The sequence below is a fragment of the Sturnus vulgaris genome, chromosome 11 (genome assembly GCF_052056855.1).
Source record: "Sturnus vulgaris isolate bStuVul1 chromosome 11, bStuVul1.hap1, whole genome shotgun sequence".
Lineage (NCBI taxonomy): Eukaryota > Metazoa > Chordata > Aves > Passeriformes > Sturnidae > Sturnus > Sturnus vulgaris.
Genome location: NC_142253.1, coordinates 2,570,156 through 2,586,295, shown reverse-complemented (window position 1 = coordinate 2,586,295; position 16,140 = coordinate 2,570,156). Strand labels below are relative to the sequence as shown.

Sequence of the window (16,140 nt, the reverse complement as noted above, 5' to 3'; positions counted from 1 at the left end):
TCTTCATGATTCTGGTTTAATTGGTAGAAAATTGATAGAAAAATTGATAGAAATTGATAGAAAAATCTGCATTGTGGGCCACGGGTGGTTGGTTATTGGGTTAAAAGTAAAAATAATTTAGGTGGCTTTTCTTAATTGGACGGTTGGTCCTTAAAAGGCCTTGTAGAGAGAGATATTTTTACCTTGTTAGCTCGAGGTGCTGTAAAACTCCCAGTTTATAAGAACTAATAACTAAAACAATAACTGAGTCCAACCAAGAAACGCCATCTTGAGCTTTTAATGCCGACTCTGGCAGGAAAAGAAGCCAAAACTCCATAGTGACAGGGGTGCCCTTGCCTTGCAGTCAACGAGACGCGCGAGGTGGGCGCCCTGAGCGACGTGAGCGTCACCAACCGCTCGGCGCTGAGCTGGCACCTGGCCGGGCTCAGCCCCAGCACCAAGTACAAGTTCTACATCAGGGCCTGCACGGCCAAGGGCTGCGGCAAGGCGGCCACCGAGGAGGGGCTGACACTGGCCCAGGGCGGTAAGATCGCAGAATCGCGCGTGGTGGGGAGGAGCCCTGAGAACGGTGGAGGGGGGAATGGTGTATAAAACCTGGCAAAGTAAGGGCGTTGATACCCTTTTACAAAGTGTCAAGGTGTTTATAATCACGGTTCAGGTTTGCTGCTTTGGCTAGGTAGAAAAGGACCCTGGGAAAGTGATTCAGCTGAAAAATGTTGTGTATAGGTAAAACCTTACAAAATAAGGGCATTGATACCCTTGTGAAAGCATGGTTCAGACGTACTGCTTTTGCTAAGTAGAAAAGGACTCTGGAAAAGTGACTCAGCTGAAAAATGTTGTGCAAAGGTAAAACCTTTAGGAAATAAAGGCATTGATACCCTTGTGAAAGCATGGTTCAGGCCTGCTACTTTGGCTAGGTAGAAAAGGACCCTGGGAAAGTGATTCAGCTGAAAAATGTTGTGTATAGGTAAAACCTTACAAATAAGGGCATTGATATCCTTGTGAAACCATGGTTCAGACCTACTACTTTTGCTAAGTAGAAAAGGACCCTGGGAAAGTGATTCAGCTGAAAAATGTTGTGTAAAGGTCAAACCTTAGGAAATAGAGGCATTGATACCCTTGTGAAAGCATGGTTCAGACCTACTACTTTTGCTAAGTAGAAAAGGACCCTGGGAAAGTGACTCAGCTGAAAAATGTTTTGTAAAGGTCAAATCTTTAGGAAATAAAGGCATTGATGTCCTTGTGAAAGCATGGCTCAGGCCTGTTACTTTGGCTAAGTAGAAAAGCACTATGGGAAAGTGATTCAGCTGAAAAATATTGTGTGTAGGTAAAACCTTCCAAAATAAGGGCCTTGATATCTTTGTAAAACCATGGTTCAGGCCTGCTACTTTGGCTAAGTAGAAAAGGACTATGGGAAAGTGATTCAGCTGAAAAATGTTGTGCAAAGGTAAAACCTTTAGGAAATAAAGGCATTGATATCTTTGTAAAACCATGGCTCACACCTACTACTTTTGCTAAGTAGAAAAGGACTGTGAAAGTGGCTCAGCTGAATTGGAGGTAGGAAACCAAGTTTTATCCCTGTGACATGCTCACGTTGTGGTTCATGGTGGTTGATTGAAGTACATTTGTTGTGCTTTTTAGAATGCAGCTGATAATGGCCTGACTGCTTAGAAAGGGCTGTTTTTTGCAATAAAGAGCTCTCCTTTGTACCTGCCTGGGAACTCTGTGTTGCTCTGCTTCTAACAGAAAAATCTATCAGAAGTAATCCAGGCTTGAGTTTCCTTTGTAATTAGGGGAAGTAAGTTTGTTTTCCTTGGCATGAGAGCAGTCAATGGACTTTTTCATGTGGTTCTCTTCAGGGAAGCAGAGCTCATCTGTTTCATTTTGCTGTGCTGTCCTGTTTCTGTTCCCACCCATCAACTCCTTAAGCCATGATGGAATAAGTGAATTTCATTCTGGCCTGAACAGAAAATTGAAGATGCAGATAATCTGTTCTCAGTAATATTCTAAAAAGGAATTCTGCCCATGCATGAAGATGGGGGACTGCCAGCAACATTAGGGTCAGCTGTTTGACATGGAAAATCCAGATAAACATCAAGTTGACTGCATTTGCTCCATTATTTATGGTTATTTTATCAGAGACCAGAAGTAAACATTTGTGTGCCACTTACACCCTGTGCTGAAACACTGATGTTCAATGATTTAGAGGAAAATCCCAAGCACTCTATGATAGCTCATCTTTCACTTTCAGCTGAAGTGAAATAAAACATACTGTGCTCAGCAAGTCTGAGAACTGCACAGTACTGAGGAGCAGCTCCTTGCTATTAATCAGAAACCATTGCTGTGCACTTACCCTGGGGAAGGAAAGGGAATGTGATAAGCAAAAGAGTCCTGGCTGCAACATTTTTAGCAAAGATAACAGTCTGCAGCAATGTTGATGTAAAATAGAAAAATGGCCCATGTGCTGTTGGACTTCTAAGTTGAAGAATTCTTTTCAGGTACTGGTAAAAGAGGTAAAAAGTGCTTTAAACCTTCATGTCCCAGTTCCAGATCCAGTCAGGAACTGCCATTTGTTTTCCCAAGTAATAAAACTCCTTCTCAACTCTCTTGCCTCCAGTCTCACTGTAGGACACAGGTACTCACCTGGTAGCAGCTATTAATCACCATTTAAAATTTATTCCTCATTAAGAAAAGAAAAAACTTTTTTTTTTTTTCCCCAAGATAAAAATACCCATTTTCCCCTCATTAGTTGCCTTTTCTGGCCTTCAGTGGGAAACCAGAATAATGTGTTTTGACTCCTTGAAATAACCTTGTCATGGTTTAGAGATGTTGACATTGATTTTGTTCTCTTTCTCTACTTTCATAAACTCTGTTTCAGTGGTGGCAACACCTGGTTCTTGTGAAATACTCTTAGACTAGAGTAGTATAATTAATGAAAGCTGCAAGAGTTCAGTTCTGTGATTTATGTGTGCTCCTTCCTGCTTCTCAAGCCACTCTAAATTAGGGCACTGCATCTGTCACTGAGATGCCATTAGAGTTCTGTGTCATTATTTGCTGGCTAAATTGCTCAGATATTTTTCACCTAAACATGATAGGCAAAAAAAAAAAAAAAAAAAAAAAAGAAATAAAAAAGAAATATCACTCTTTTCAGTGACCTCCTTGGGATTTTGAGCTGTGGTTTGGGGAGCGAGGCAATTGCTCAAAATTAAAACAATCTCTCTTTTTGAAGGAGGGAAGTGATTTCAGAAGTCAAAGTTTATCATTTGAAATGACCCACGTAAATGACAGATATAAAACGTGGTGTCCTCTGAAATGAAACTCTCTGATGGAGCACTCCATGTTTCTTTGGGGGTTGATTCAGTGATTCTATAACCACTATGTTCCAGTTTAATAATAAACCCATAAAACTCTCATTGTTCATTTTAAGGCTTTGGAAACTTCCTCTGCTGCAATTCAGCCTTTGCCATGGGTATTTCAGAATTTCACAATGCAATCTGCCAGGAAAGTGGAGATGTTGAGGTGGCAGCTCTGGATTCATTCACATTTCATTTTTTTTACTTGATCTCCATCACTGCTGTGGTTTTAATTTGTTTGCAGTTGTCCCTGCTACTGTTGTCTGGAATTACAAAGAAAAGGGAATTTCCTTATTTAATATGTGTGAGGATTCATGTAGCATCACTGAAAACAAATTTGTACAGGGAAAATTACTCAGATATGAAACCCTGATAGGCAACCTGAGATCTTTATCATTTCTTGATAAAATAATTCTTGAACCTGACCAAAAGGGAATTTGGATTGTACTGCAAAATAAATAATAGCTTAATTTCTGTGGTTTCGTCTTGGTTTCATTCCACAGAAGAATGCATGTTGTCCTTAGAATATTATTATAATTTCTGTCTTATATTTTCAGGCAGTATGTCTTAAATGACCTCCAAACTAATTAATTTTCCCCTTGAAAATGTCAATTTCCCTAAGATCATTAGCCCTCAGAAACGTAACACGAAATAACGTTTTTCCAGAAGTGAAAAGATTAATTTAATGTAGCAGCCCTTCTTTAACACAAAGCTCCTTTTCATCTTGTCACCAGTGTTGCTTGGGGATTACCAAACACATATTACATGTTGAGAATTATCATTGTGTGTCCAGAAATCCAAGCATTAATGAGAAATTCATCCACATGAAGCCAAACAGTTGTAGGTTTATTCTCCAGAGGAGCCAGGAAATAAAAGGTCACCAGTTTTCATCATATTCCAGTGGCCATTGGCACGAAATTCCCAAAGGCTTTTGGGAAATCTTAGGGAGAAGGTCCTATCCTTCAGGACCAGGGTAACATTTGGAACAAGACATGGGTTTAGCTCTCTTTTGCCATGGGCACAGTGGAAAAGGAATAATAAAATACCTTTCCTATATGTAACCACTGGTGCTGTTAGCAGCAAACCCTGTTTGCTCACAGTCAAGAAAATCTAATGAAATCGGTGAAAATTTCTTGATCATCACCTCACCTATAAATTTTTCCCAATAAATTTTACATACAACAGGTTTGCTAATCTCTGTAGTCTAAAATAATCCAAATTTAACGTGAATTACCTTCTGCACTGAAAAGCCCTGACAATGAAGGATACTTGTGCTGCATATTTATACATTTTTAATAGCCAGGCAGCAGGGGAAAATTAATGGAAGTTCAACTTTGCAGTTATTGCAGCAGATGTATTTAGATAGGTATGGTTATAAATTAAGATGCTGCCCACAATTAGTATTTAGCTCTCAGACTGCCAGGTTTTTTTTATATGAGTATATTTTATAACAGATGTGCTAACTTTTGGAGAACACTCTGGAAAATCTTTGGGGGTGGTTTCTATTGTTTTTCCCTTTATACCATAAGCTTCTGTAAAAAATGTGTGTTCTGTTCTCCTCATAAATCTTGGAGCCCGGTAGGAATATTGTAAAATTGCAGTTCAGTGTTTAATGTTCATGCAAGTCCCATGGTGTGGCTGATAAATAGTGGGGGAAGATGAGAAGTGCTGGTGATATGCCTTTATTACTAATGCTCCTTCTCCCTTATTGGAGATTAAAAACCCGACCCAACTGCTTTCAATTTTCTGCAGCTAATTCCTGCAGCTTTCAGGATGTTCCTGGCCTTCCAGAATGTGCAGCTTTGCCATATCTGTGTATCTTTGGTTTTATTTTTCAGGAGGCCACACTACTTTTTCTATTCCAGCCACCAAACCTTCCCCTATTACCAAAGCTGTCTCCTCTGTTGTTGGCTGTGCCACACAGACCAGCAAGAGATGGTGTGGAAAGAAACCTCATCATCACCCAGCACTGCACTACTGAGTTTTAAAGGGGAAAAAAAAAAGTGTTTTGGGATAGGAGATGATAAATGGAGAGCTGTTGGTAAATCCTCAGTGCCAGGTTAGGCTGGGCTCATCCTCATCCCAAGATGTCCATCCCAGCCCTGAGCTGCACCATGTGCCAGGCCAGTGGCAGCTGCAACATCAGACAGAGCTGAGCAATAAAAGGACAGAAAAAGGGATTTTTTTCAGCCATCTCAGTTCCCTCTTTCTGCTTCTCTAAAGAGCTGATGGTTCAGAAACAGGCTGCCACAAGCTGGGAATAAATAGGGGGCAGAGAGGGACTGGTAAGGTTGGTTTAATATGCACCACAAACCACCTGCCAGGAGCTCAAGGTTTAGGATTTGCTTCCCAGGAATTCAGGAGAAATTCCTCCTTAGAAGTCTGGTGGTGTGAACACTTTGGAACATGTGGTTATCATGTCATGCACGAGTGTTACACGGTATTGCACTGACATTGGGTCGAAGGCTCTTGTTCATTTCTGTTCCTTTATGGATAATATTCCCATTTTTTCTGATGTTTTGATTTTAGAGCACGTAATTAAAATGTACCTGTGGTGTCCTGTTGCTTAATTTGCGGTTTGATTAAAAACTATAGCTGGGTTTCACATACTTCATTTAGGAAAAATCACTGATAGATGGATTAATTTATGCTAATGAGCTGTGCTTCAGTATCAGCAGTGTTTCAGCTGGATGTTTCTCTCTGGGTCCCAGTGGTCTGCTCATTTAACTGCTTATTGTAATACATGGAGAGTTGCCTTGAAAAACTTATCCTGAACTGCTGCTTTGACTGTGCTTGGATTTATCTTAATCTTTTTTTTTTTCTTTTTTTCCCTTCAGCTGTCAACTCAGCCTTAATCTCCAGCAGCTTCTTGCTTTGCTTATTTACTAGTTGAAGTATTAATGAGCATTGTTCCCCTGTCAGTGCTAATTGACAGAGTAGTTTGCAGATTATACTTTGTGCTCAAGCCTTAGTTTAGATGGCTTTGGACAAAACAGGCAAATCAGGCAATTGAGAGCAATTCAAGAATTATTTTTATTGAGTGCTGCCCCCACAGATTTCTCACCAGCCATCGAGGACAGGGATGCTCCCATGTTTTAAGAGATCCCTCCATGTCACACACAACTCTGAAATTGCTGAGCAGGCTGTTCATGTCCAGGCAGTGATTGCCAGCTGCTGTAATGTCCTTTTTCCTGCTTTCCACAAAAGCTGTTCTGAAAAATCTTATTTAATGCCCACAATCTGAATGCAGACAGTGTTACAGGAGGTGTTTTGCAACTAACAAGGTTCCATAACCAAACTGGAATTTGCCTTCTCCTGATCAAATATTAAACTCATCAGCAACACTTAAATGCCTAAAAATCCATTTACAGGCAAATTGGTGAGTTGTTTGTAAACCAGTGCTTTGTGCAGGCATTGTGGAATTTAAAAGGACACAGAAAATCACTGTCAGGAGAGAAGCAAGCACAAGTCCTGCTGTTAATTTTTTTCTGGGAGACGTATAAGGATCCATATCCAGCTAACAAGCTGTCTGTGCCTCCCTGCTGGGTTCAGTTCAATGGGAGAAGCATCAAACCCCAGATTATCCATACAAAGCAAGCTCGTTTGCAAGTTGTAATTTTTTAAGCACGCATTAGTTAAAGCAGATCCATAATCCCCCATCAATATTAACTTTCATCCTGGGAGATGAACAAACCCCTTCCTAAACATCAGGATTACTCCAGTCTGCTGTTGATTTCATCCGACAGAACATTAAAAAATCAAACAGAGGGAATGTTTGGGGGTATCTTTTTGCTTTGGAAAATCAGATTGCCTGATACCAAATGTTTAAAATTACATGTTGTACTTGTCTGTTATTTGTAACTGTGCATTTCCTAGGCTTTTTGTCCATGAATGCCATTAACCCCTCTGCCTTGAATGTGTGCATTCCGTAGGTAAAGGGAGCAGCAGGATTTCAGACGCAGTAAAGCCCACCCCAAAGTTTCAGCCCAGCGAGGCCCTTGAGCCTGGCACTGAGTACACAATCCGCCTAGTGACTAAGAACTGGGTGGATAACAATAGCATTTTTGAAGATGTAATTGAGACCAGGGGCAGAGGTGAGACACGAAGCCCTTGGAGGCGCTGAACGTTTGTTTTTCCATGTGCATCGATGCTGAGGTTCCATCCCGTGCAGTGCCAATGTCCCAAACTCATCGCTCCGTGCTCTGGGCTTGAGGTTGGCCCTTGCAGTTGAATCCCATGGCAGCACAAACACATCCCAGGTTCTTACAACGGCCTGGAACAATCCCAGACCTTTACAAACCAGTGCAATGTGAGAGGGCAGCTGTGATCGAACCCATCCGTGGCCAGTTTGGTGATTTGCATCTCCTGGGGGCACTTTTACCTCTCTCTCTTTTGCAAAAAACTGCTTTTGCATGAGAGGCTTAACAACTCTCTGCTCAGCTTTCCTGTGTGGTGCTAATCCTGTGAGTCAACTGCTCTCTCAGAGCCACCTTGCCAAGTGTCTGTGTTGTCCCTTGTCACCTGCATGCTCCCCTCCATCCCAGATGTCCCACTCTGGACACATTCCTGCCTCGCACTGAAGCTGAACACCATCAGTAGTGATAGACTGATTCCATTAAGCTCTGGAGAGGAACGTGATGTGTTCCTGTTATCTTGTGGGGTGCTGCCCTTTCCCTCTGATTAATTTTCTGCCTTTTTCCTCCTCTCCCCTCTCCCCAAGCCTACGCTGGCATTTACGAGGGGATTTCCACCCAGGGCTGGTTCATCGGGCTGATGTGTGCCATCGCCTTGCTCACCCTGCTGCTGCTAACCATTTGCTTTGTCAGAAGAAATAAAGGAGGCAAATATTCAGGTAAATGGATTTATATTGTCCTTTCCCTATGTTCACATGTTAATAACTACCATCCTTCAGAGGTTTCTCTCTGGGGGCCGCAAGGCCTCGAGCACAAACATCCAATTAGGGTTTGTAGCTTTTGATAAATATCCACGGAAGGGATTTTAATGAATGGGAGTGGAGCTGTGCTCTGTGCTGGTCACAGAGCCTGCAAAGCCCTTTGCCAGCACTCCTGGAATATTCCAGCATTTAATCCAGCAAGGTCCTTGCTGTCACAACTCCCTGCCCACTTTCCACCTGGGAATGCTGCTGGACACACGGGCAGAACTTCCACAGGCAGATGAACAGTGGAATATTTTGCTAAAAATTACCTCTGTCGTTTTCCAGGCAGTGAGTAAGGATTTAGGTAAATTCATCGAAGTAGAAATCTGGTTGCCAAAGAGGTGGGGGATGCTCCATCCCTGGGAACATTCAATGCCAGGCTGGACTGGGTTTGGAGCAGCCTGGGACAGTGGGAGGTGTCCCTGCCATGGCAGGGGTGACACTGGGTGGGATTTAAGGTCCCTCCCAACCCAAACCATTCCATGGTTCTATAAATACTTACTTATAATAAATTAGGGAATGGTCCCAAACTCTTGGAAGTTCACAGGTTGTGTCCAGCCAGCTCTAGGACAGGTGATTGCAGATGGTTTTCCCATTTCCCCTGGGAAAAGAAAAATCCATGGCAGAACACAACACAGAGATCTGTCCTTTATTTTATTTGCACAGTGAAAGAAAAAGAAGATTTGCATCCAGATCCCGAAGCTCAATCAATAAAAGATGAAATCTTTGGGGAATATAGGTAAATAGGACCTGCTTTCACAAGCCTTTGTGTTTCTTGGGGTTTTGTTTGTTTCCAAATGCCATCATTATTCGGGACATTTTTATGGCATGCAATTAATGCTGTTTTTCATTTTCAAGGCAAACCACATAGGAGTGGATAAGAGTAGGAATATAAAGGTATCTCCAGTATATTTCAATCCATCCAAGCTGGGATATAAGGAAATGTTGATGTATTGGTGGTTATTTTTCACTTTTTTGTTTGTTTGTTTGTTTTATTTCTTTAGCATTGTATGAATAATGTAAATATATATGATAATTTGGGGTGCTGCTGAAAAGCCCACTGAAGTCAATGGATTGAATTCTATGTCTTCAGTGGGTTTTTGAAACTCAGACCCAAATGGTGTAATAAAGGGAATGGTCACTTTGGGGAAGAAAACAAAAAAAAGTTTGGAATATGGTAAAAAATATTTTAAAAACAAAAATCTCTCTATAGAAATCCCTGTAGGAGAATCGAAATAACCTCTTTGGCTGCTTTAAAATGACTAAAACTTCTAGCAATATGTAATTGTGATATATAGGAAAATCCATAATTATAAGAACCATGCTGGAAAACTGGTGTTGCTGCCCTTAAGGGCATAAAATTGCTGTTGAAATGCCACTTATATATACTACATTATTTGTACTGGAGTAGGGCTTTTTTTTTTTTTTTTTTTTTTCTGCATAATTTCATCTTTATTTAATTTTTAATGCTTTCTAATGGGACAAATATTTAGAAAGGTAAGAAAGCCCTGAGGTTAATAACTTTGACCCCCTCCTTTCCCCCTGAAATCCAAGCTTGTCTTTTTTATTCTGAGGAGAAATGCCCTGTGCAGAAAAGCAGTGATTTTTTCTGTTTTATTTATGCACATATTGAGTCCATCCTGAAGAAATGAAGTTCAGGTTCATTTCTCTGTCCTCCCTTAGATAAAATTGCCAAAGATCTGACACTGAGTTGGCATTAGCAGCAAGGGCTGTACTTGAATAATTATGTCCCTAATGCAGAGGCCTAATTCAGTTTTTTTTTATAGAATCTTTTAATTTTTTCCCAGTTCCCCCAGATGTCCTGTTCAGGCTGTTCTTGTTTCCTCTGCTATGGTGCCATTAGGAGGGATGGCCAGAGAAATTCCCCTTTTTTTCCCAGAATTTTGGTGGTGGGTTGTCTTTTTTCATGGAATTTTTGCTGAAAAGAGATTGCAGATGCAGACATGGAATCTGCTTTTGTTTTTCCTGGTTCCTCCCCATTAGTAGAGGCAAACTCCAGTGAGATAAACACCAGTAAAATAAAATAACAGCAGGAAAAAAGGGGAAAAGCACCTTTATTGGCCATTTAAACTCAAAGAGATGCTCCTACAGCAGTGAGATGTGACTCACTGATGTGATGTCACTTCATTCACCCACCTCCAAAGGAAAATGAAGTAAATAGGCCCTGAGTGTTCTGTAAAATGAAAAGTGTCTCTCTCTGGGGTTCCAAGGACTGGGTATCAGCCGTGGTAGCTGGGACAGACCCCTCCAATCCTCTCCAACATTCCCTTCCCCTTCCCCTTCCCCTTCCCTTTCTCTCCATTCTGTCTGCCCAAGGCCAAAAGGGAAAGCAACCCAAGCAGATGGGTGTTGATAATTCCCATTAAATTTGTGGGAATAACGACAAAATCCAGTGTGGGGGAGCTCAGGTGTGAGGAGACCAGGGCAGGACTCAGATCATCCTCACTGCACCCCCCACGTGTCCCTCCCTCCTCCCTCCCCAAGCCGAGAGCACTTTCCCTCCTTGCCCGGTGAGAGGCGGATTTTTGGAAAGGCATCTCTTTATTTTGTAGTGACAGCGATGAAAAGCCGCTGAAAGGCAGCCTGCAGTCACTTAACGGGGACATTAAAGCCACGGGAAGTGCTGATAGTCTGGTAGATTATGGAGAAGGGGAGCATGGCATGTTCAATGAAGATGGTTCATTTATTGGAGCTTATTCTGGATCTAAGGAGAAAGGATCCGTGGAAAGCACTGGGAGTTCTACGGCGACTTTTCCTCTCCACGCCTAAAATGATTGAATTGTGATATTTATCCTGGGTAGCTCTCCACAGTTCCCACGGGAGCAGGGTGCTGGTTGAAACCAGTCAGGAAATTCCTGACATCCAGGTAATACAAAAACGAGTCACTGCCACTAAAAGGTGATTTTTTTTCCATCCGAATTTCTATGTGTTTTCTTCTCAATAAAACAGAATAATTCTTTATTCTACACGATGTGTTAGTCTGAGCAAACCAGAGTTTCTCAGTGTCCTTACCTGCTGCTCCAGGTGTTTTCTTAGGCTTGGAATATGTTTCTCTGTGTAGTATTTTTGCCCTGTATGGCTGCTGTCACAGGTCTGTGTATAAAATTCCCTCATGGCCTTGGTTATTACCTCGAGGTTATGGCACCAACAAGAAAACATTTACTCTTCAAAGTGACACAACGAGGAAAATTAGAATTTTAAAATACCAGAGAAATATATTCTATATATTGTATAATTTTTCCTAAAGATATAAACCCCTTTGTGTATGATATTCAAAAAACTGTTTTAGTGGTTACAGCTGACTTCAGTTTCCAATACTTAGAAATGCAGCTTTACCCACAGGAGAGTGTGGGTGAAGCTGCTGCCCAGTAGCTGGCACTATTTCCTTAAATAAGTTAAGCTGCAGCTCTTCCTGTGGCAAGGCAAAACAGGGTTTCCATCCACCATCACTCGAGATATTTTTCATTTTTCCCAGCTGCAAGCTGCATTTCTAAGCAAACTCCTTGGTGTCTGTCTCATATCTGTATATTTGTGAGCTAGCCAACATTTCATGGAGACGTTGTACATATGATATTAATATTGACACAAGTCCAGAGCAGCCTGGTTTTATTTTGAACTGAGACATGTTGCTAGCATGGGTCTGTATAGCTGTGTAGGAATGAGTAGAATTGCTTCTCAGTATGGATTTGGACCAGCAAAATTAGTTTTCAGAAGGAGTTGTGTGTATAGGAATCATCCAAACCTCACACCATTCAAGCATCACCTAAACTAGACCTACCTGACTTTCGAGAGTTCATTTCTTTTCAGCCTGTTAAATAAACAAAAACAAAAGTAAAAGAGAAAATACTATGGTAGAGTTTGTTTTCCTGTTTTGTTGACTGAATGCTGGTTTAAATCGGGGTTCTTTGCCTCTCCAACACTAACTCAGCCGAGCTGTACAGCACATTTTTTTGGTCTTTTTGTATTGGAATCTCCTGAATCTCTTTTTAATAGCATTTATATTTTTGAATCTGCTTGTTTCAGTAGAGCATCAAGGTGGCTTCATTTCTTCTGTCACTTCCATTATAAAAGTTTTTCAGTAGTTCCTGTGGGAGGAATAGATCCTAAAAGCTGTTTGGCATCCTGATAACAATTAGGCAAATATCCCCAAATGGCTCCTCCACGATTTCAATGGAAGAAAGAGAGGAAGCAAGAATTGCTCACGTGCTTCTGAGTTTCCAGCAAGGGCTACAGTTAAGCCCAGGGAAATGCAGATTTTTCCCAGTGGAAAGGCTGTGGATCCCCCACAGCTCCCCCCAGGATCCTCCTCAGAGCTTGGCAGTTTCTGGAAGCCTTTGGTGCTCAAGCTTCTGCTTCTCTGTGCCTCTTTGTGGGTTTTTAATTGGAGCTTTTAAGGGCTTTTTATGTAACCTCTCTTTGGGAAAAGCAAACCCCAAACAGCCACCCCAAAAGCCCCATTCAGGCTGTGCCTGTGAGTATAAAATGATGAGTGGAAATCTGCCCCTAATCAAAAATTATCCCATCCCATATCAGTGACCCACATTATTCCCTTTTGATTATTTATAAAGTTCTGTTTTCTGCATTTCGCTCATTCCAAACACTGAAAAACTCCAAAAGTCTTTTAATTTTGTGGGGGAAAAAAAAAGTAATTTTCCAAAGAAGGGAGTGCACAATTAGAGAAATGTGAAAATTGGCATCTCCTCAACAGAGACATTTCCCAGCAGCATCTTTATCTGCTGACTCGTGTCTGCTGCAGCCCAAGCCAGATACAATCTAAGAACTGATTAGGCTTGTGACAACCTGCTGCTTGCTCTGGGCTGGTTTTAATGTATTTCCTTTGGCAATCATCTGCAGTGATCAAATGTCTTTGAAAATTCAGGAATAAAATTGGAGTGGGCTCCCCCAAATCCTCCCTTTGGGCTGGGGGGGCTGCACACACCCATCGCGTTTTCCTGTGGGTCACTGCAGATAAACCAGACCCCTCATCCCAGAAAATGCATTTTAAACAATGTTAAATTTCTCTGTCGAGTTTCAGACCATATTAGTGAGTGTCAAATGATCCAATAATGGATTTAAAACCCCCGTGTAGCTCTTGCTCTCGTGCTGCTGAGAGATGTTTGTGATGTGCTGCTCAGCCGTGCTGGTGGCACTGCTTTTTCCACCCAGATTTTAATTCACAGCCTTAAATCTTAATATTGGCGTTCCACGATGCCTCAGGACCTAAAAATCAAACAGGGAGGAAAAAGATGTGCAATGGAACCTGGATTTTGAACACGGGTTTTGAGGAATGTGCCCACTGAATATTAAACAAGTGGCTCAAACTCCCAGGAAATCTCACTCACCTGAGCTGTTTTTTCTTCCCCACTCATTTATTTTCCTTTTTCTCCTGTATTGAGATTTTTTTTCTGTAAAGTAACCCTGGAAAGTACAGGATAGTGATTTTTTTTAAAAGAGGTTTTTATTCAGATTTAAATTACCAGAGCAAGCTGAGGTTTTTCTGAGGAGGTTTTTTTTTTTTTGTCATTGCAGGGAGCTGGGCTCCTTTTTTGTCTTTTTTGTCTTGGTCTGTGACAGGTGAGAGGAAATGTGACCATAGCCCAATAAAATTGTCACCAACTGCACTGCAGTTTATAGAACTTCCTGAACTGGAAGAGATCCACAAGGTCATCAAAGTCCAACTTCTGTCCCTGCACAGGACAGCCCCAAAATTCACACCTTATTCCGAAATAGTGCATCGAGTAGTAAATCTTTGTGTCGGCTTGTTTGGGACTTTTTTGGATTTTTTTTTTATTTTTTTTTTTATCTTTCTCTGGCAGGAGCATTTATTAAAATTAGCTGCTGGAAATCTGTGGTGATTTCATTAATTAACACCTAGCAGGGAATTCCAGCCTGCCTGCTGGGAGCAGGGAGTGCAGCCATGGGAGCAGAACAGGGAATTTATGAATTATGAATTATTTATCCTATGCCACGGCTGTGCTTGGGCTCCGTTTGGTTCTGACACGTTTTGTCTCAGTACAGGTGTGAGAGGGGAAATGGCATTTTCAGATTTGACATCCCAGTTAAACCAGGATGTAATCCCAACCATCAGGGAGGAGGCATTTCCCTGGCCCCACAGATCCAGCTTTGGGGATTTAAGCAGCCTCTGGAAGAAGAGAGGGACGGGTCTTGTTGAAAAAGTTGTGCATAAGATTAAACAAATACAGTCAGCTCTTCTAGAGCATGGGAAAAAAAAAACAACAACCCTCTGTCCTTTCTCCCAAGGGAGCTGTTTGGATTCCCAAAGCAGCATAATATTGATTTGGTGTGGATTAATTTTTCTCTAATTTATATATTTTATATATATATATATATATATATATATAATGAAATTATCAAGAACTTGCAGGAACAGCCCCAGCTTCCCCCTCTGGCAAAATTAGGGGATCCAACCTCCAGAAACCCTCGTGGCTCTGCACTCCAGCAGGATAAAAATACAGCACTGGGCATCAGAGCCCTGCTGGGGCTGGATCTTTAGGAAGAACAGAATTAGGAATCAAATCAGAAAATTACTTTCCCCCTCTGGATAAAAGAATGTGTTCATGTATAAAAAAATTTTCAAATGTTCGTTGTAACTCACATCTTCAATGGATCTAATTAGCAAATCAAGTAGTGATTGGTATTTGTTGTGCTGTGCCATGTCACACAAATTGCAGTGGGCAGCTCTTTTCCTGGTAACTGCTTCCATTGACTGAATGGCTCCAATCCAGTGCACGAGAGCTTTTCATCAAAGCTTTCAGGCCAATGGTGTTTTTGACATGAAAACAAATAGTAGCACAATCTTTCTATATTTAAAAAAAAAATTAACAAGGGTGGGGTTTTTAAACAGCGATTCCACATTTTGTAAAGAAAAGTTAGAATAAAATTCGCTGCTCCTTGAGCTTTTGAGAGGAAACCTCAGCGTCATTTTTCACAGCCGTTGTTTTGCAGGTGAGAAGTGTATTTAGGTTGTTTTGCTTACCTGTAAGAACAGATAGAAAGAAAGGAAATTCTTCATGGAGAATTCCCTTTGTTTGCCAATGGATCACACCCTCAGCTGCATCTCTGTCAGTGTGTGTGACAAAAAATAAAGGTACAAACCACGCTGGGGTAGCAGGACATGTTTACATTGCAGCTCTGGATCTCTCATGTCAAATCTCAAGTGATCTGCACTGATTTGTTCTGTTTTCAGGCAGGAGCCCCTCGGGGGGTTTGAGCCAAAGCATTCTGTCTGTTCATTTTTTTATTTTTTTTTTATTATTATTATGGTTTTCTGACTTTAAACAAGAGACTTTGTAATTTCATGAGAAAAAGATCAAAGCAAATGTGGTGTCACCATCACAACGTTACTTTTTTGGGAGCTAAATGTTAGTGTGCATTGATTAAAGTTTAGAGAAACGTGTTGTACTGTAGTTGCTGTTTGTACCATGCAGATGTGCACGTATGGTTTGAAAAGATATTTTCATTTTACATGGAATACAACTTTGCTAATAAAAGTTTGACTTGATGTAATCTTCAAAAGCCTTGGTTGCAATCGGCAAGTTTCTTTTGTTTGATTTGGGATTTTTTTTTTAAATTCTTTTTTTTTTTTCACTTGACACTGTTTATTTGCTGGGAATCTGATTTAATTGTGACTCACAGCCCCTTCTAGGCTGTGACTTGTGGGGATTTTTTTGGTTTCACACCAAGGTTAAGCTGCCCTGTGGCTTCCACTTGAGATTTTTGGATACCATGGACCATCAGCCCTGTAGATGTGACACCAAAGCAGGACGAAGCTGACCTGCAAACAGCCTGAATTCAAATTCCTCATTGATT

General features: G+C 41.2%; 1 protein-coding gene across 4 annotated transcripts in view; it reads left to right on the top strand.

Annotated features, from left to right (window-relative positions):
* CHL1 (cell adhesion molecule L1 like) overlaps nucleotides 1–15,846 on the top strand; it is a 127,824-nt gene extending 111,978 nt beyond the window's left edge. For all 4 annotated transcript variants that reach the window (XM_014873744.2, XM_088171245.1, XM_088171247.1 and 1 more), the window contains 5 exons: nucleotides 344–523; nucleotides 7,286–7,447; nucleotides 8,074–8,205; nucleotides 8,956–9,028; nucleotides 10,863–15,846. In XM_014873744.2, the coding sequence (XP_014729230.2) occupies nucleotides 344–523; nucleotides 7,286–7,447; nucleotides 8,074–8,205; nucleotides 8,956–9,028; nucleotides 10,863–11,079 (764 nt within the window). In that variant the 3' untranslated portion in view covers nucleotides 11,080–15,846. The remainder of the gene's footprint in view (nucleotides 1–343; nucleotides 524–7,285; nucleotides 7,448–8,073; nucleotides 8,206–8,955; nucleotides 9,029–10,862) is intronic.
* The last annotated feature ends 294 nt before the right edge of the window (nucleotides 15,847–16,140 follow it).